We start from the raw sequence: 21,331 nt of genomic DNA, 5'->3' as shown, positions 1-21,331 counted from the left end.
ATCATCATTTCTGTGTCTGCCCTATTCCCCACCTTGACAGTTTTGAAACAGTTGCTGGCTGGTGAGGACTTGACCAGCTATACTTGTGATTTATTCTTATTATTTTTCACCTCAGCTCTCAGGTCATTTTCTGCTAAGGAGCAGACCTAGCCCATGCTGTTCCTTGACACTTGCTTTTCACAGTGACTTACGGTGAGTGATTATCAGAAAAGAGAAGTACTTCTTTCTGTTAAAAGGTTGTCATATCCTAGCAGGATTCTGCATCAAATGCTTTGGAGAAAATAAATTTTCTTCTTAATAGATTTTGGTGATGCATTTGGCAAAGTATTTAATGTTTCACACAGTAAAAGCATTTTCCAGATACTCTGTGCTACACAATCATACATGCACGATCATACAATGCTTAAATAAAAACTGGATTGAGATACATCACCATTTGTTTTTTTTTGTTTGTTTGTTTGTTTTTTCAGAAACTAATAGCATTAGAGTAAGAGATTACCATGGATTTTTACAATTCTGTGCAATCTACAATTCTGATTCCATAAATGGAGGAGAAAGATGGTTCTGAGAGAAGGTTCATGTTGGAGATTTGTAGGTGAAGAGGCATCAGTTAACAGTTTATAGGTTGTGGAGTAGCATTTGGGAAATCAAGAATCAGTGCTTAGCTATGCCACAAGCTTCTTACATGACAGAGGACAAGGTGCAGTATTTTGTAGGCAGGGGACACTAAAAAATGATAATGTAATAACTGTGTCAGACATACATTCTGTGTTGGGACATTTATAAATGGAATGTGGTAAATATGCCATCAAACTGTTTTTCACATACTAACAAAATAATTTCCCCTTCATATAATGAAACTTTACCTAGATTTCCCCCATTGCCTTCTCCAGGCTAAACAATCCCAGATCCAAAAGCCTGCCCTTCTATCTCATCCTCCAGTCCAGTTCTAGAGGACCTTCTCTGGCTAAGCTCCAAGTTGTTAACATCTCTCTTTGCAACGTGGAGCCCCAAAACAGTCAGTTTCATATTTGGCCTCACAGAAGGGAAATAAACACCTCCTTCAATCTGTTTGCTGCACTTTTGCTAATGCAGAACAATATGATTTTTTTTAATGGATGGATTGATAACAAAGTCTCAGAGGATACTGGCTGATACAGGCAGAGAGTCTATAAACTGCAGATCCCCCTTCCAGCCTCTCACAGGAATACCTGGACATTCATTTTAGACAGTTTTGTGCAAGAGCTTGACAATAGGGTGAAGTTAGTTTCTCAGTTTCATACAGTGATTTGAAAGAGGAAATAAACTCCTGTGAAACAATTCAGCCCTCTGGCTTAGTAATGCTTAGTCCCACTCCCACTGTTGCTAAAGATAGCAGGGGATATTTGACATCTTTGACAGAAAGATGTAGACCGTTATCTAAAGATGTTTCAGTGACTCTTGAGGATCTGGTCAGTACTGGCCATGTAATACAAGGTAAGTTTGAAAAAGGAAAGAACTTCAATTCTGTTTTGTATTTTTTTTCTTCTTGGTCTTGCTTGTGTTATTTACTGAATGAATATTCTCCATAAATTTGAATAAGAGAAAACAGAAATAATGTCCATGTATTTAACTGAAGAGAAGTTTGTTCCTTGGGAAAATGACCGAAGTACAAGATATTGCGCCTCAGGTTTAGAGTCAAAAAGGGCTCAGCCTCTGAGAGGCAGCAGAAGCGGATTTGGTTACTGTGGGGTAAATAACTCCCAAGGATGGTACTCCACAAGGAGATAGTATAGAGGATGGTATATTTTAAGTAGTTCTATATAAACAGTATACAAATAATACAAAAGAGAAGATGACTCACCTTTAGGATGACAAGGCTCGCAGGGGACTCCACGTATGACTTTAGCATCATCATCAGTTTTTAAACAATAATTAGTCATTCAATTTGACACAAGCACTACCTGGTGGCTCAAATTAATCAATGAGTAGCAAAATGTTCATCTTCAGGAGTGGTGACATGAATACGATATAACAAATAGAGGGGAGAAAGTGAAATGATGAAGAAGAAAATAGCTGAACAAACATATATTTAACAATAGTTATACCAACTAATTAAAAATAAATAAATAATAGAGGTCCAATTAACAAAAACAACAACAACAACAACAACAAAAAACATAGAAGTCTGATATGTGTCAGCTGTTTTCCCCACCTGAGAAGTTCTAGTGTTTGTGGAAGGGTGGTAAACCAGAATCAGGTGAAAATTAACATGCCACATCCACCCTATTCCTTGAGCAAGAACACATCAAGCACCAACTGGTTTTGCAATGACATTTTCAGTACTTCTTATGCTTGTGAGTTTAACTCTCCAAAAGCATATCTAGTCCAACTTGACAATATGTGGACTTACCATGTAATATTTTCAAAGATGATTTAGTGGTTTGCCAGGACCATAGATGGAACAAATATGTTTTCTAATACCATAGAAATTCTTCATCCTGAAGTTAGCAATACAGAACACACTATTTAGGGAGACTGAAGGTATCACTATACCATACTGCAACACTGCATGTTGCTCTGAAGTTAAACATGAATATAATTTTCCATTTGAGCATCTCCAAAGTAATTCAAGTGCTGAGAGGTATATATACCTGTTTGGCCAATTCAAGTATTGTTACAGTCTATAGAACTTCCATGGGATAATGTGTGTAGGATTCCTCACAATATAAACCACAAGAGAGGTAATCCTAGAAACAGACATCTTTTATCAAAACGTAGACACTTTCCAACAACCATATTTTGATTTGAACTTCTGAACTGGTGTTACAATCAACAACTCTCTGACATTGAGAAACAGTAGTAACATGATGTTGCAAAGGGTTTTATGACGGGTTTCTTTTGTGACCACATCTGACAGATATTAGGTGGGTCTCTTAGTTCATTATTAGGAAGTTGGAAACAACATAGAGGAATTGCATGCAAATCATATTCAGTTTGATAAAAAAGGGACAAATAGAATGGTATCAATGTGCAGGGAGTGGCCAGAAAGCCAGGATGACCTGTGAAAACTCTGAACTCAAAATTGAAGTTTAACAGATCCAATGACTGACATCCATCGCCACCCACACGCACAACAACACAAAACAGTACTATTGCAACCAAAATACATAACATAACCAATTCAGCATTCTAGCATGGTCAAATAGCTAATTTTTTCAAAACTGAAATTTTTTCTGTCACAAAACACGAACAAAGTCGGCTGTCAGCCTTTCTGCATTCAGTCAAGGTCCCATGGTGGTCTTCTGAAAAGCAAAACAAGATACCAAGTTGCCTTTTGGGATTTTTTTTTTTTATGGTTAAAATGAGGGAACAATCCAGCAAGTGTTGGTTTTATATTCCTTTTCTTGTGTGTTCTTAGCCTTCCAAGCATGTTTATTAAGGGATTCCATTAAGGTTAGGGGAACTGCCACACATTTTGTGAGTCAACCAACATAGGCTGCCCAAAGAGATAAGAGGATTTCTCTAGCATATCTGCAACTGAATTGTGACTCACAGGAGTAATGGGAAAGAGTGGTGGGGCCTTGAGGCAGAAGGTGTTAAATCAAAGATTGTTTCCTTATGTTGTGAGCTTTCTAATGCATTCATTCCTCAATTAATAGTATTTGGTCTCCACCAGTGAGACTAACCATCCATATATACTCTGATTTCTTTGGAAAGCAGCCAAAATCTCTTCTCAATTTTGTGAATTCAGTGACCGAGTAGGAAATTTATTTAGCATTCGTTTGAGGGTCTAGATCATCGCTGTTGTCAAATGTATACTCAGTTTTTAGCAAAGAACACAACTGGGCTGCCTCTGTCTTGTCTAGCCTTGCCTTTATTTCTCTCAATCCTTCCAGAGGATACATCTTTTTCTGGAGATGAACTACAGATAACAGTGTCACTGGTATACTTACACATTAACAGCCCCTTTAAGGCCGTTTGCAACAAAGCTGTACCACCTCACTTGCTTTGTACTGGTCCCTCAAGATTTACTGTATGATTCTTCAGAGTTTTCACCAGTTCATGTGTTACTTTAACTTATTCCTGCAATGCTTGTATAGTTCGGGTTTGTGCCAAATGCTTTTCATCTTGGAACTCCAAAGGAGCTTTTAAATCAGCCCTAAGTACTGCACAAATAGATGATTTTCCTTTTCTGGCTCAGGTATGAGCCTCATTTTGTAGGACACTTATATGGTCTGAAACACTCCGCAAATTATGTCAGTTCTGTTGTGTCCAGCCCATTCCTGATAACGAGGGCCAAGCACCATGCTTTTCTTAAAGGTCGAATAGTGAGCTTTGAGCCATAAGAAAAAACAATTGCCTTTCACAGGCACATGAGAAGGTTTTGGATGGGGGGTCAGCAACATTACCTCCTCTGAGGAGTTCCCAGAAGATCCTACAGAACAGTTTAGAGGTTTTTCCCCACGGTCTCCTGGCATGACAGCCACCCCAATTCTATCTCGAAGCACTCAACTCTCTTCCCCCATTGGACCTAGTATAAAGCCCCAGACTACTCACTCTACCCTAGCGAGCTTCATTGCATTCCCTTCCCTTATCCCACCTAGTTTAAAGCCTTCTCAATGAACCCTGTTAGCTCTTGGGCTGGGAACTTCCCTCTGACAAGTGACACCCATCAGCAGCCATTAGGCCAAGTGCCAAATAAATTGTCCCGTGATCAAAAAACCCAAAGTTCCTGTGGCAGCACTAGTATCTCAACCACTTATTCATTAACTGGGTTTTCCTAACCTGCTCTGTGTCCCTCACTGCCTCAGAAGGGATAGAAGAGAATACCAGTTGGGCTCCTGCTCCCTCAACCAACCACCCTAAAACCCTGAAGTCTATTTTGATAGTTTTCAGGCTTCTCTGAGCTACTTCATCAGTGCCTACCTGAACTATCAGTAATGGGTAGTAATTGGAGGGGTAAACCAGATTTGGGAGTTTTCTAGTTATGCCCTTTACGTAACTAGAAGGCAGCACACCTCACTGTGAGTTAGGTCTAATGTGAATATGGGGCCCTCTGTTCCCACAAGGAGGGAATCACCTACAGCAATAACCCTTCTGTCTTTCTTGGCAGAAGCAGTCTGGAGATGCAGAGTCAGCTGCCTTGCCCTTGGCTACATCTTAGGCAAACCTTCCCCTGCCCCATCATTCACCTCCCCTTCTATTTCCAGTGCCTCAAACTTATTCCTCAGGGGCACCTGGGAAAGTAAGATTGATGGGGAAGGAGTTCACCCACAATGCCGAGCTGGGACTGTCTAACTACTATCCCTGTCTCTAAGTTCCGCCTCCTCTGCCAAACAGTGATGGGGCAGGGTGATCATTACTTTAAAGGGGTATCTCCCTGACACCTTTCTTTCTGGCATGCCAGGGAGTTACTGCACCAGTCCATCTCTTGCTCACACTCCCCGATGGTTCTTAACCTCTTCACGTCCTTCTTGAGCTCTGCCACCATATAAAACAAATCTTCCACCTACTCACACCTCACACAGCTGGAGTTTCTACCACCCTGCCCAGGCAGCAGCAGGCTGAGGCATTACCTGCAGCTGGAGACCTGAACAACCACATTCTTGGGCAGGGCCTCTGTCTGGGTTGCCACAGCCTTTGTGGGACGACTTCATTGCCTGACGGAGACCATGGTAAATCTGTGGTCTTGGAGACTGCCAATGGGTAAGCTTGTTTCCTGAGTGAGGAGGGACAGTACTTCCACATCCTGCTACACCTGCTGCTGCAGTATGCTGTGGGTGCTGCATGAGCTACCATATCTTCAGTGTACCTGGTCACGTCACTGCCCTCCCAGAAGCTTTTTCTAAGACAAAGGACATGGATGCAGTACCATTGCTTTGGCAATGCCCCTGCTACGTCAACTGTTCTTGTCAGAGTTGCCAGAGCACTCTGCTTTCCTGGGGCTCTCCAGCCAAAGGAACCTCCTGAAATCCCCTTGAACCTCACAATCTGTCTCTGTAATTCTGGCCAGGTTGGTTCTGAAGCAGTGTCATGGTTTTATGATTTTTGTTATCAGTATTCCACATCATAAAATCATGTCGTGCACCGGGAACTAAAGAGTTAATGCTCCAGTTCTGAGTATACCTGTCTCAGAACAGAAGAACTACTATCCCAGAGGACTTTGTGTTACTTTGTGTTTCCATTTTCTGTTTAGAGGGAAAGATACAACTTCACATGTCAGGAGACACCTCCCTTTTGCTTTTCTGCAGCATGTGCTCCCTAGCTGTCTTGCCTTCAACATTAGAATAAGGCCTTCGGTTTTGGGCATTCTCTCTCTCATTTTATATGATTTATTAGCTTCTATTCCAATTATATTGTATTATATTGTGTTATTTTGCATTCTGCTATTGTATTTAATAAATAAGCTTTCCTCTGCTGTTTTGTTTTTAGGCCCATCTCCCCGTCCTTTCCTCTTTTCCCTTTCCCCTTCCCTGAGACTTGGGTCCATGGTTCCCCCACCCTATTAGTCAAAGAACCAGGCTGTACCATCCTGTAAACAGTTGACAAGCAGCTAACCTTAGCAATTAAGAATACACCTCTGTAGGCTACAACACTACTTAGATACACTGGTCAACAGTACTGGATGTGCCAGTAAAAGACAAAGTGTCATTTAGTTCAGATTTCAGAATCTGGAGAGAAAAGCTGCAGACCTTTCATAGCAGCTCAACAGAAAACAGTATTTTACAATGGCTGACATGTAGGGGGCATATATGTGTGTCATGCTCTGTAATTCTTGACTGAAGCTACAGACATTTTGTACAGCAGGTTTTTATTTTATTTTTCATAATCTTGTAACAGCCAACATGCAGGTCTAAAAGTCCTTTGTGTGACTGTGAAATTTTTCTTCTATTAAATTTCTTATGTATGTTTGTAAAAATACAACAACTTTTCAGTTTATTTTTGAGCTTATTATCAATTGTCAAGAAGACATTACCTTCATTTCAATCTTCATTTAAGTTCATTATCATTTTTTAATTTTCCATCCTTTAAGTTTATTTTCATCTCTCTCCCCATAGAGGAAGAAAATGGCTGAATAAACCATGGAGCAAGGGGTATTGAAGGGACAAAGAGACACAGACATGTTTGGGATAGACAAATGGGTTAGTCAGCGTCTGACATCTAAAGAAGTATATTAGGGCAAAGGAATGGATAATGTTAATGTTAAAATAAATAATAATAATAATAATAAAACCTTTAGGTTATATTTCTAAGTTTAAAATAATATAAGCCAGCAAATCCTAGTTTCTGCAAAAATGAGCATGTTGATGAGTCCAAAATGTCAATAAAGATGATAAAAATCAGCCTGCTTTTATTCCTTGAAACAGAATGCATTTCCCAACCACTCCTGGCATGACACCAACTTGTGCCAGCTGTGAAAATGGCCAAAGATCAACAGAGGCCAGGTGCAGGATCAGTGTCCTAGCAGTTGATGAACCTCAGTGTCCCGGGCACTGTGTGTCACACGGGATCTTTCTCAGGTGAGAAGGCAACACAAAGAAATACTGTGGCTGCAAAGAGGTGCAAATATATCTGAGAAGCCATTATGTGATTTAAAATCTGGATTAGGGTAGCATTCAAGACACGTATTTTTCATGCTTCCATTCAACCTAATCAGTCCTTGCAGTATGTGCTATCAGTACCCATTTTCCTAGTGGAAAAACTGTTACATACTACTATTTATCTAGTCTTGCTATTCACAAAGTTGGACCTTAATGTTGCTTTGAAGGAGTCCAGAACTATACAACAGTCTTGCAGTAGCTTGTGAAGCCTTTCTATTTTCCTTGCCGTAGAAGTATTGGTATTGGACATTACTTGGTTCAGTCATGGGCTTCATCAATTACTATTCAGATTTTCAGATTCAGAAATGATTCAAAATTTCCACAGTAAATATTTCTTAAACCAGGTTTTAGTTTCAAAGAGATTCCATTAAAAATAAATCTGGAGTGGTAAAGAGCAACAAATACAGTAATTCTGAAGTAATTTTAGCCACATAATTCACATGCTATGTCATCGCTGCTGCACAGCACAAAGGCCCTTGGCTGATGATGAGATTGCCTACTTATTCTGTCAAAACTGACATACACTAAGAAATGGGCTGAATGTTTTTCACCTGAGAACTCTTTCTATGCAGCTGTCAAAGAGAACTCAGAATACTGCATAATGATAAGCACAGAAGGGGTTTTGATCCATATGAAATAACTGAATGAGAAAAACTACATTCACAAATAATAAAAAATAACTCTTATGTACCTCTTGTGGAAACCTTTATAGCTGCTTCTGAGGTATTCATATCCACATTTCTAAAGTAGTCAAATGGAAGAGAATAAAAATATTTGTTTGAGTACCAGACTAAAAAAAAATTAGCAAATACTTTGAGCACTAAATAGATACACCACTTAAAAAACAAAACAGGAAAAAAAAGACTCTTTTTCTTCTAAGATAGCTTTTAAATTAAGATGGCAAAATATTTCAGATGCTACAACCAGTGAAATATTTGTAGCCTAGATTGCCTCTCAGTAAAGACAGTTTCGTCAGTCTGCTCAGTTTAAGACCTGACCCTTACACACTTTGGCTGAAAAATGGTATCATTTACACAGGTGCAAGTTTCTAGATTTACACAGGTGTGACAGAAGAATTTGGCAGAGTTTTGCTAATTCTAAACTTAAAAAAAAAAAAATCAGATCAACTATCACAGTTTTATTAAGCTATAATATATCCTGTGCTGATAGCACTGCTCCACAGGTATTAATGGAGCCAAAAACTTTACACAGTCTCTAATTAAAACCTGTAACTTGCTGACATCTCTGCCTGAAAGTAGTGAATCTAGGACTGCAACACTTAAAATCTCAAGGCTTCTCCTTAAAAACAGATTCAATCATTGTTTAGTACTCTTTTCTATATTCATTTTTGAAACACACGAACAAACAAATAACTAAATACAGCATATTCTGATGACTATTCCTATCGCTATTGTTTAACCTGAATAGCCAGTTTCCCATTAATACAGTACTTTTATACAACAAGCCTAACAATATTTTTTTAAATCAGAAAAGTTGTCGATGAAACCATAGTACATTGACAGGACAAATGAAAAGCAGATGTGGTATCTTGGAACAATTTTAACATCACTTTACATTAATTACTTGTCAGTTTACTCACATCCCTTTGTAGCTTTTTCAAGCTTTCTTGCTATACCTGAAGCAATAGAAAGGTGCCAATATGAGTGATTTTGTTTTGATTCAGATCCTAGATCTTCTAGCCATGCTAACCTATGTGTCTCTATAAAAGACTAACAACCAAATATACAGTGAGGGAACAAACTTAGCAATTATAGGTGTTCTGGAGATAATCTTTAGCTGTTTGGTCAACTCCAAATGATTTAAGTGATTCAAACAGGAGAAATAAAAGGGAGAGCTTAATTGGAGCGGGGTGTGCCCACATCAAGTTTCACTTGCTTAAATTTGGTGACACAGGAATCAGTCCAACAAGCTCGCTGCTAAACTCACACCATAATGAAGGAATTGGATACAGAACAGAATATCAGCTTTTGATATTCCTGTGATTTTTTTTTAATTTTTGTTTTTTGTTCTATTTTGCTGTTTTCAACAAATCTGAATGTAGTTTAGAAACCAAGAGAGGAAGTAGAAATCTAAATCTGAGGGTAAAAAAAAAAGATAAGTTTAATGGGTCATTCCTTTCTCTTCACGGAAATTACAGTGGATTGCTCTTTCTGTATTTAGCAGTAGGGGCATGAGAAACTTTCAGATGTCACAAGTTTGTCAATAACATTTGAACATATGATTAGCTTTCATGAGCTGTCTTTAGAAACCTTATATTTTTTCCCCCTACACCTTGCCCAGAGATCCTACGTGCTTTCCTTCCCTTGAGGTTTTGGAAAGCTTAAAATGTTGCTTTGACAAAAATCAAGGATGTGGACAAGTTCTGTTCTTCCTGTGTGATGTCACTTTTCCTGCTGTTTATAAGCCCCTGCAAAGAAGGGAACTTATCTGAAGATTCTCGCTACAGACACAGACAAACAAGGGAAAGTGGGAAGCACAAAGGAGTATCAAGTTTCAGATCCTGAACAGCCACTAAGAGCTGAGAACCATGCCACACACCAGTCCCTACAGCTGCCTGGAGTACATGCTGCTTGTGCTTTGCATCCTGAAGGCTTCAGTTGCCTTCCCCAACTCCTCTCCACTGCTGAATTCCGGCTGGAGGAATGAAGATCACCTGATGCACTTGTACACTTCTTCAGAGAGGAACAGCTTCCATCTCCAAATCAATGCTGATGGCCACATCAGTGGTGTTCCTCACCAAACCATTTACAGTAAGTAACTTACTATGAATCCTCTGTCTTCATGGGAGCAGGGGAAGGAGAAAAATACTTCTCCTCTCTCACTACCTGTAGAAAATTACATCTTCTTCTCAGGCATGCAGACAGAGGAGCAGAGCTATAGAATCAAAAACACACAATTATAAAACTCATTTTGTTTAACAAATAATTTGCTTCAAAGAAATAAAACAGGTGGGGAATTTCTATCTGAATTATCCTTCACTTCATGATTTTACCCACAGTTTCTTGTGGAATTTTTTATTAGTAGTTAGTGTTGACATGTCCCAGAGAGCTACTTCACACTGCAGTGATGGCATTGCACTGAGAAAAATCTCCACAGTAGTTGTGGAAACCTGATTATGGTCATAAAATATTTATTTTGGGGTGGAGGTATTCTAACTATTATAATGAGGTCATTTTCTTCCAAGTGTATCAGTACCACTCTTAATTGAAAATTGGTTTATAAGAGAAACTTTAGTAATGTGTATTTAATGCAGTTGCATGGCAGGCACTCAATTGTGCATAGAATGTGGGTAACTGAGCATGCAACAGCTGACAAAATGGGGGGAAACTGTGAAGTCCAGATTGTAATAAATGAAGTGCTATGAAGTTCGTAAGAAGTAATCATTCTCTTTTGTAACTAAAAGGTTCTGTTATACTTTATTTTCATGGAAAATTCAGATATTCTTTGCTGAATACTTGCTTGAACACATTAGCTAGTTAAAAAATAAAGGGGATGTATTTTGGTTTGGCTTTGTGGTAAGTCATTTTTGTTTAGGACACAGAGTTCCTAGATAATATTCCAAAATTGCTTCTCCCTTAGCAGCACTCAGATCACAAGTAGCTACGCATCATAAACTCATTATTATTACTACTGTGTACCTTCATCCACAAAATTATTCAATATATTGAATGCATCCACAATATATTCAATAAACATATATTGTGATACTTTTGCAAAATAATATATGGAACAAAATACAATTATAGTAGTTTATTTCATCAAAGAGGAAAAATAAACAAGTTCCATTATTTCTCTTTTAAGGAATTACTGAGGAAGCATTTGTAGGAATGCCTGCTCTGTCTTGATATTTGTTATTTTTCCTGTATATGTATGGGTTTTATAAAGTTTGTTTTTAGGCATGATGGGCAATGAACAGGGAGATGCAATAGAGAAAACAGACAGCAAAAAAAAAATTTTTTTTGCCTGCATCTGTCATGATAAAAGACTCATATATTTGGAATGAGTGAGCAGGAGGGGTTGAAATCAAACAGTTAATGGGATCATGAAAGGGAAGGTGACTAGATTTCTGCCAGGTCACCACACTACCACTACTACAGAGATTCCAGGTAAATAAAAAGTTCAAAGTGCTGCACAGGCTGGGAGGAGGCTGGATGTGTGCAGCCCTCCTGGGTAGAGACTAAGTATTACAGAGGGCACAAACTCAGTTTGAAAAGATGGCAAGCCATCTATTGTGGTCAGCAGATCAAGAGAAGTTACTTTTCAGCCTTTACTTGCCACCAATGAACCTGCTGTTGGAGTACTATAAAAAACTCTGTTTGAGATGGATGTAGAGAAATCAGAACTGGTCTAGCAGAGAATTTTTGGGATAGTCAGTGGCCTTGAACATAAGAATTTTTGGGAAAGATTGAGGGAGCTAAGTTTATGTGATGTAAAAAGTAGTTTAAGGTGAATAACACAGGGCAGTCACTACAGGCAGTCATAAAATGAGGCAATCATACACACTTTGGTCATGGCCAGGGACAGAACAAAGAGAAAATGGTCCTAGAGTGGAGTTTGGGGTTTCAATTGGGATGTTAGAAAAAAAAATTATTTGGAATGTTAGTGCAGCACTGGAAAAGGGCATCAAGAGATGTAGTGGTATCTCCACTCTAGGAACTTTCCAAAGATCAAACAAAGCCACATCTAACCTGATCTAGGGTGCACAATAGTCCCAACTGACATGGAAGACAGGTTCAAATTCCCCAGAGGACATTTATAATCAGTGTAAGGACCAGTAAGGCGAGAATATGGTGTAAAATGCAGTTCTGGATTTGACATATTTGCTTTCACAAACAGGTGCCCTAATGATCAAATCTGAGGGTGCTGGCTGTGTAATAATCACAGGTGTGAAGAGTGGACGCTATCTATGCATGGACATGAAAGGAGACATTTTTGGATCGGTGAGTTACCTTCACAGGTGAAAGACACAGTCTGCTATGTGCAACCCATTTCCTTAGTTAGGGCAAATCTGTATAACTACAGCAGTAGGATGCAGATTTTGGCAAACTGAGAGCCTGCCATTTAGGTTAAACTGTCTTACTTCTTTAGTTGCAGTGAATTGTAGAGCTGATAAAGAGCTTGTCTTATCTGAGTTCCTGCTGGAATATATGAAAGCAGAAAGAGATCCAGTGAGATCTTGTAGTCTTGCTGTAGTATAGATTCGTGGTAGCTCAAACAATGCAGCCCTCTGTGAAAAGCAGTGTTGGCTGAATAACACCTCTGTTGAAAACCACAGAATTGTAGGGGTTGGAAGGGACCTCCAGAGATCATCGAGTCCAATCTCCTTGCCAAAGCAGGCTCCCTAGGCCAGGTGGACATCCATATTGGATTAACATGAGTTGTCTGAGTTACAGACCTGAAAGATCAGAAAACACTTTCTGTAAGATTCCATCTGTCTTTTCCTCTTTAACAGGTACTTGTCTTTCACCAAATCCCTTTGTTCACCTGTTCTTTTTTTTTTTTCCCCTTAAGCATTATTTCAATCAAGAGGACTGCGTGTTCAACCAGAGGACACTGGAAAATGGATATGATGTGTACCAATCTCCCAAGCACAATTTTCTGGTTAGCTTAGGCAGAATTAAGCAAGTTTTCTTCCCTGGTATGAATCCACCACCATACTCCCAGTTTTTGTCCAGGAGAAATGAAATTCCTTTGTTTCGATTCAACACACCTGAACCCCACAGAAACACCAGAAGTGCAGATATTGATCCAATGGATCCTCACCAGATCTTGGTCCCACAGAGAAAAGTCGCTGCATTAGGGTCTCAGCTGCAAATGGACTTTTTCCACGTGCCCAGAGAACCCATGAGAGTCAATCAGAATGATGTGGTCAATCCAGATGATCCACATGCTATGATGGATGCCAGGAGGTATGGTAGTCCTCGCCTTTACATTACAAGATAACTGCAACTACTTGCAAATTGATTACATGGATGAATATAATAGATGGAAGTACCTAAAACACTCTGATTTCTAACCCTCAAGGCAGCTGTTAGAAACCTAAAGGACACTGGAAAAAATCTTTTATTTCAAATTTTGTCCTTATACATAATATTTTACTGAAAAAAAGTGTTGTATTCTGCTTTACTGGAAATAAGGTCCATTTTCAAGAATAATAATAGAAACCAAATATTTTAGGGCCTGAATTACCTTTAGTATGTGTAAGTGAACAATAGAATTCACTTGAATGTAATGAGGAAGTAATGTTATGTTACTGATGTATCTGGGAGAAGACTTGAGCCCTGAAACATTTGAAACTCCAGAAGAGGTAGAGAATGTTCTTACTAGCTCACTTGCAAGCACAGCAGACTTACTGAGCAACAGTGTGTTACATTATCATAAAAAACTTACTATATATATTTTTAGCTGTTGAGGTTGGAGCTTCAGTCTCCTTTCATGCCTATAGAAGTCAAAAAAGTGACCACTCCAGTGTCAAAAAAAGAAGTGCACATGGAAAACTGGAGTAGCTGACAGGGATCAAATGGTCCTGTATAGACAATCATTTCTGTCACATATTGAATCCAAGCTGAGGTTTGGAAAAAGAAAAGCTGAATCTCACCATGCTCTCAAGTCCTCTATCACACCTGTCTATTCATTTAGTTATAGCAACACGATGTGGAAATATAATATAGAATATATAGAAATATAATATAGAAACATTAATTAGTTTTGCATGTTTCTAACCCAGGATCAATAGTATGCCAAATAGGTTAGTTTAATTTTGCACAGTGCTGAATTCTCCAAGAGAAAAAAAAAATGCCCTCAAATTACGTCTCATAGGCAAATTATTAATGGCTAATGCCGACTCTCATCTAATGAGGGAAGAATTAAGCATGTATTTAGAAAAGGAACACCTAATTTTGACATAAAAGTTTTTATCTAATTCTGAGCAGATATCAGATGCTTTATGTATCTAAGGGTGAAATGACTTTAATATCACATCTCTAAATGTTGACAAAATCTAGGCATCTAGATTGACGTATGTAATGAGTAAGTTAGTTACCAAAATGTAACCTCCATATATACATTTGAAGTTTACCAATCTTAAGCTAAGACAGGATATTTGCAGAGTAGAGTTTTTCATCATAATTTAGGTGAAAATTCATTTAATTTGATATAGCTTCACTGGTTTTAATGGAGAATTCTGAATATTGTATACATATTTAGCAATTTTTCTCCTTTGTTTCACGTGCTTGTAGTTATATACTCATGGAACTTTAAATATGAGTGATTTTGAAAAAGTTCTTGATGTACTCCAGCAGAAATCAATATCATCAGAAATCAATAGCTGGAGAAAATTTCAGCATGGCAGATACGTGAGAACATCTTTGTACTTTTGATGTGTGTGCACTTTCTTTCAAGGTCCAGGTTCTTCCATTTTGTTTACTTAGCATATTTGACATCCTGACACCAGTCTGAAAATGATATGTTTCATCCAACCTTTTTCATAGAAATAATACATAAGATGTCAGGCTAGATTCTAGCCTTTCTCTTGCTATTATTTAGTGAAATAATTCACTGAAGCCACTGAAGTTCCAATAGTGTTACAAGATCAAAAGTAAGGCCCATTGTGTTGTTTTCATTGAAATTATTCTAGATTCAGTGCAAGGTCTGTCCTGCTGACAGCATCTTAAATAATCTACACATACATATATAAATACATACACATAAAATATATTTTCATCTACAACCTCCATGTAGTTACATTACAATAAACCTTACTCAGCTGCTACAAAGGTTTTGCCACATAGTGCAAATTCTTAATTCATACAGGATTAGTATTGGATCAAGTGTTATGCCTCACAAATTATTATTTATTATCATCATATTTATAATTAGTTTTTAAAGGAAAGAATTTTTTCTAATGGATTGGTGAATTGCAGGTCAGGGGATAGCTATGTGTTTTCTTGCTTATTTAAAATACCACAAGAATTTTTATCTTCTTGTCAGTATAGTGGGAAGACATGATTTTATGTTCCAGTTTAATAATTTTACTTAATTCCTTTACCATTGTTGTCTTTCTCTCCTTGAGAACTTTTTACTACAGTTACACAAGCATAATTTTTTTTGTGCTCCACAGAGTTCTCTAGGACTCAAAGTCAACAGAGCTACAACAGTTTGAATCATGAAATGTTCTGTCTCAATCTATAGCAAGCTTTGATGACAAAAATCTGAGGTAAAAACACTATTCTATCTCTATATCAGTGCATTAGAAGAAGGTAAGAAGTGTTGTTTAGAGATTTAATCCTTATGCTTTGAGAGAATCCACAGTAAATTTTGCATCAAAAAAGCATTTGTAACTATAAATAACTTTATTGAAGTCTCAAAATAATTATTTTTTCAATGGAGATGCTGGCCATCACCAGCTAGTTAGAAAACATTACTTTTTAAATATTTCAATATTTATTTATTTATTTGAGTGGGTCTTAAGTCCCACAGAATATTTATAAATATTTATAACAATGAATTGTTGTGACTATTATAGTGACTACTAAAATAAAAGTACCAATAAATATTTCCTTCACTAAAAATGGTATTTTTTGTGTTGTTCATTTGGGCTCACTGTTCCAGAAGAACTTGCATGAACAAGTACTTCTTATACTGTTGTTCAATATCATCAAAAATCAATATAGCTGGAGAAAATTTCAGCATGGCAGATACGTGAGAACATCTTTGTACTTTTGATGTTTGTGCACTTTCTTTCAAGGTCCAGGTTCTTCCATTTTGTTTACTTAGCATATTTGACATCCTGACACCAGTTTGAAAATGATATGTTTCATCCAACCTTTTTCATAGAAATAATACATAAGATGTCAGGCTAGATTCTAATAATGAAGATTCTGATAATGAAGAACAGTACTTCTTGTGTCTGATAATGCGTGTCCTACTATCCTCTGTGATTCTGAACTTTAAAAATTGCTGATTCCTGGCTGTTTCATGCACCACACCTCTGAAGACTGTGTGAAATATGAGAAAAACAAAGCCTTAATAGGTCTAAATAGAAGGGATTGTCACATCTACTGTGATCTGCTTCTTCAACAGAATAGCAATGAAAAACAACTGGTCTAGCAGTTCAGCCTTACTAGGAAATGAGATTCTGGCTTCAAGGTCTTAGGACTAGGCAAATTACAGTTGCTGCTATCTTATTACTGCTCATATAAAATATTCTAACTCCATTCATATTGCAGTACTCAGGCTTTGTTTTGCACCAGGCACATCACAGATTAAATAATTTACAGAACATCCCTTTCACACAATGGTGCCCATTCCCACTAAGACCTAACAGAGATCTTCAAAATGACAAATTACTTGTGGGTCTGACAAATTATTTCCTTGCAGTGCTCCCTCACCATAGATAATCTATGGTGGTCTGTACTGTACTATAACTGTTAATGACAGCCATTAGTAGCATCTCTCACATCTTCCATGGTTTCAATACCAAGAGAAGTATCATATTACTTACTATGTAACACAGTACTACTGTATTTGGTGGTTCAAAGTTAGTGGGCTTCAGTGGGAGAGAGATTGGGTAGGTGGGGTTCTCTTCTCTCTCCTCCAAGATCCCTTTCTCCTCCCATTGCTATAACTTCATATTTACGACATAAAAGGAGAAAGAAGCACAACAGAAATATGCAATATGTATTGAAGCATATGAGAAACTGCACAGATGTCAAGGTATTATATATATAAAAAATAAATCAGTTATTTTCACTTAGTATCCCACACAATCAAAATCTCAGTGTTGACTTGGGACCTGTTGAGTTAATGTGCGCAGGGAAATAAGAAAAAGCATACTGCACAGCAATCACGCAGAGAGGAAGAAACAGACTTGGAGATGTCTGAAATGTGTGGATGACAACTTCTTTACACAGGTAGTGTGGGAACCGACTAGGGAAGGTGCCCTACTTATGGTGTTAATTAGGGTGTTAATGCACTGAAACAAATTTGTGGACCCCAGCATGATGCAACCATGACAGCTGAAGAAGCTGGCAGAAGTGACTTCTGAAACACTCTTTATCTAATATAGAAAAGGTAATGGAAAACGGAAGTGCCTGAGGGCTGGAGGAAAGCCAGTCAGCCTCAGATCCCCCCCAGTAAAGGTGACGGAGCAGTTTACTCTGAATGTTGTCTCCAAGCCAGTGAAGAAAAGAAGGTTATCAGTAGTAGCCAGCATGGATTCAACACCTTCTCCAGTTCTTAACTGTTCTCACTGTTAGTGACTGTATGAGAACTATTGAATCATGGCCTGAACCACTGACTGATCACCTGAGGCGAGCACTGAGTCAGCTGCAGGGGCACAGGTGAAGGTAACGTACCTGTGTGATGGGAAGGGGTAGAGTCTGGCTCCACCTCTCCCAGACCCCATTTTAAGGGCTAACCACCACCAGGGAATGATCTCTTGTTGGAGATCCCTCCCTAGTGGAGTCATCGGTGGGCCTCAACCATCATAAAAGGTGAGCCACCCTTTACTTACCAGTAGCCTGTGTACCATCTATATAAAGCCTTACAGAAATATACCATCCTCTGCGATATCTCCTCTGAATTCCATCCTTTTGAATTATCTGCCCTACAGTGACTCAGATGATTATCCATGCAGCTGGGCCTAGAAACCTTTCTCATAATTTCTGCCTATCTGGGATGCAAGTTTGAGACAGTCTGATCTTAAATCTGATCTTAGTAATTTTGTAATTGTCTGTTCACAGATTGTGTCTTTATCCTTGGGAGTCCTAGTATCACTCTGGGTCTTTATTCTTACATCCTTTGCTGTTATTCTCTGTGCTTCCAACAGCTGCACTATAGGCTTTTGGTACTCAGGTAGGACATTCAGAGACTCAAATACAGCTTTCTACATGCTAGGGAATCCTACAGGTGTCTGTGACACTAAAGATATCACAATACACTAAACTTGTATGAACAGTGCTGGATTTATCATGCATGTGTAGATAATCCACAGAGGTTTGCCATACATGCAGCTGATCTGTGCACAAGCTATTGCTATTTGCCTTGGATTATCCTATATACAAAAATATGAGGCTCAATGCCAAAATCTTCATGAGACACATCTGGGGAAAACCTGTCATATTTCAAGTCCAGGCTTGTGAACTGTGGATTCAAGGCTGTCTACTGGATATCAAAAACCTGTATAGAGAAAGCACCTAATCTAAATTGTGTAAATAAATATATGGAGAAAAAAAAACCACTAAAACCAAACTAACAAAAAACCAAAACCACTAGTGCAAGTATAGGACTACATCTGGAAAACATAAACTCAGTGGAGAACTGTGGGAATAGAGCAAATATCTTGAAAAAGAACTTTAGAGGATACTACCAATGGACTCTGCCAAAAAGCATTCCTGATGACTGCTAGACATATAGCAGACCTGCTGGCAGATGGTGTTAGTGGAGCCCAAACTAAGAAACAAGTGTGCTTTCATGCAAGGAACTTTGTACTCAGCTCTCCTGTCACATTTTCCAAATCAAGCCTAGCCTCCTAAAGCACTGCTTGAACATGAACAAGGACTCCCTACATTTTGAAGCATCACTGTTACTACTGAACCCTTCAGCATAAAAAATTATTATCCTTAAGATAACTTTTAAGATAATTATTATCCTTAAGATGGACTCAGTTTCTTGATCTTGGTGATTGTGGCAGCCATCTTTCCTATTTTTCAACTGAGCTATCAAAAACAAACAAAAAAACACCATGCTATCAAAATACACATTTTAATCATTTTAACAGATAAATTTAGAATAAGCATTGGTTCTTTCAGATCTGACTACAGGCCACTACATGAACAAGTTGAAATGTTTCTGACATTTCACAGACACACACACACTATTGTAGGGGAAGGGACCTCTAGAGGTCATCTAGTCCTACTTCCTTGCCAAAGCAGCTCCCTAGACCAGGTTGCACAGGTAGGTGTGCAGGTGGGTTTTGAATATCTACGGAGAAGGAGACTACACAGCCTCCCTGGGCAACCTGTTCCAGCACTCCATTACCCTTACTTTGAAGAAGCTCCTACGTGCATTTGTGCGGAATTTCCTATGCTTCAGTTTGTGACCATTTCCCCTCATCCTATCGCCACGCACTGCAGAGAAGAGTCCAGCCTCGTCCTTCGCCTCCTACTCCTCAGATATTTATAGAAACGATCAGATCCCCTCCGAGTTGTCTTTTTTCAAAGGTGTTCCAGAGAGAGGTGTTCCACACCCTTCACCTTTGTAGCCCAATAAAAGTACCTCTTCCTTATCACTTGAAATTCCTATCATCCTGGCAAGGTGTTTAATAGCTCACAGCCTGCTTTCACAACTTCTCATACATCTTGGCAACTACTACAGAAAATGCATCCCACAGTTACATCTTATCTCCTGCTGCAAATTTGAGATTGGCATTTCACAAGGAAAAGACTTCATTCTCCACTAAGTAATTCCTCAAATATTTATGATTCTTTGAGAATAATAGCTGATCATCTACAACTCCAGTTCTCCTTTCCCATGATCCCAATAAACTGCAGAGTTCAAATGTACAAGAAATTCACTGTATTACAAGAGCAAGAAAAAAGATTTAATCTTAGCTTCAATTCCAAGACTTAAGAAGACAAGATCTATACACACTTACGTAAAACAATGTTTACAGTTTACTTCAGAAGCTTCCAAGATTACCAATTTACTTTTTAGTTCATAGAGAAGCTTACAACAAATGTAACAACGAGAAAAAAAGTACTGTATTAGAAGTAGGCACTGTATTAGAAGTAGGCTACAGGGTCACCTAAGCCAGTATCATGTCTTCAGCAATGGAGAGGTAGGGAAAAAATACAACAGAGCATCCACAAGAACATTCTTGACTGCTTACGCTCTCTCAGTAATGGTGCTCTCTCAGTAATGGTGAAGTGTAGCGTTTAGGGAGTTAATAACATTATCTGTCTCACAACACTTAAAAAAAATCTCACTGATCTGTTCAGATATCTGGAACAGCTTTCTCAACACTTTCTAGGGATTGGAAGTATTACTTGTAGTAGTAAAGCTCACAATGCAATAATGTAAGACCTCTTCCTGTATCTTGCATACCACCTGTAACTAGAAATGGTGGGCTCATACAACTTAAAAAGCCTTATTGGAAAGATTCTGGGTCACACATTTTCACCCAGCAATGTTATTTCATTAATGTAGAAACCATGTAGAAAACTGGACTTTCACTCCATGACACTACTGTACCTTTTGCCTGCCTAGAGCTAGCAAAAAAATTTATACCATTTTTTAATAATAACTTCATTGGAAAAAAAAATCATAATCATACATTTCCCAGGCTGGGTCTACATTCCAAACAGCCACAAAACTACTCTAATTGAGAAATGCTACCCACGAAATAGAAAAGTATTTAACCAATATGTACAAGTTGCCCTAACGCATATACTTCATCAGTAGAAGCAAAGTGTAATCAAGCAAGAAAGGTAGCAAGAAAGAAAAAGAAACACAAACAAAAGCAGACATTGCCAGTGTGTTTTGAAATATCCAACATAATTTCCTGACTTTAGTAGTAAAGTGTATTAAGTCTCCATTCACTATCTAATTGATAAAGGACACAAGTTCTAACTTCGTTAATTTGGTCAATTCAGTTGGCTGACAAAATGCAGGATGTGGTAATTACAGAAAGTTGAAGCAATTTGACGCCCCTTGCTACGTAACTAGTT

At 38.3% G+C, this 21,331-nt stretch overlaps 1 protein-coding gene across 1 annotated transcript; it reads left to right on the top strand.

The window, feature by feature from the left end:
• The first annotated feature begins 10,131 nt into the window (after positions 1-10,131).
• On the top strand, positions 10,132-13,600 carry FGF23 (fibroblast growth factor 23). The gene is made up of 3 exons (XM_065741015.1): positions 10,132-10,354; positions 12,441-12,544; positions 13,116-13,600. The coding sequence occupies exons 1-3, from the start codon at positions 10,132-10,134 to the stop codon at positions 13,545-13,547; spliced, it is 759 nt and encodes a 252-aa protein (XP_065597087.1). The 3' UTR covers positions 13,548-13,600.
• Positions 13,601-21,331: the final 7,731 nt, after the last annotated feature.

This window comes from Cyrtonyx montezumae, unplaced genomic scaffold (genome assembly GCF_038088225.1).
Source record: "Cyrtonyx montezumae isolate F1298 unplaced genomic scaffold, pur_monq_1.0 scaffold_3, whole genome shotgun sequence".
Classification (NCBI taxonomy): domain Eukaryota; kingdom Metazoa; phylum Chordata; class Aves; order Galliformes; family Odontophoridae; genus Cyrtonyx; species Cyrtonyx montezumae.
The sequence above is the reverse complement of the archived record's forward strand: the minus strand, read 5'-3'. Positions and strand labels throughout refer to the sequence as shown.

Coding starts and splice junctions, on each gene's coding strand:
- FGF23 (XM_065741015.1), top strand. CDS start 10,132: ATGCCACACACCAGTCCCTACAGCTGCCTGGAGTACATGCTGCTTGTG. Junction 10,355..12,440: donor TCCTCACCAAACCATTTACA/GTAAGTAACTTA, acceptor TTTCACAAACAG/GTGCCCTAATGATCAAATCT. Junction 12,545..13,115: donor AAGGAGACATTTTTGGATCG/GTGAGTTACCTT, acceptor TTTCCCCTTAAG/CATTATTTCAATCAAGAGGA.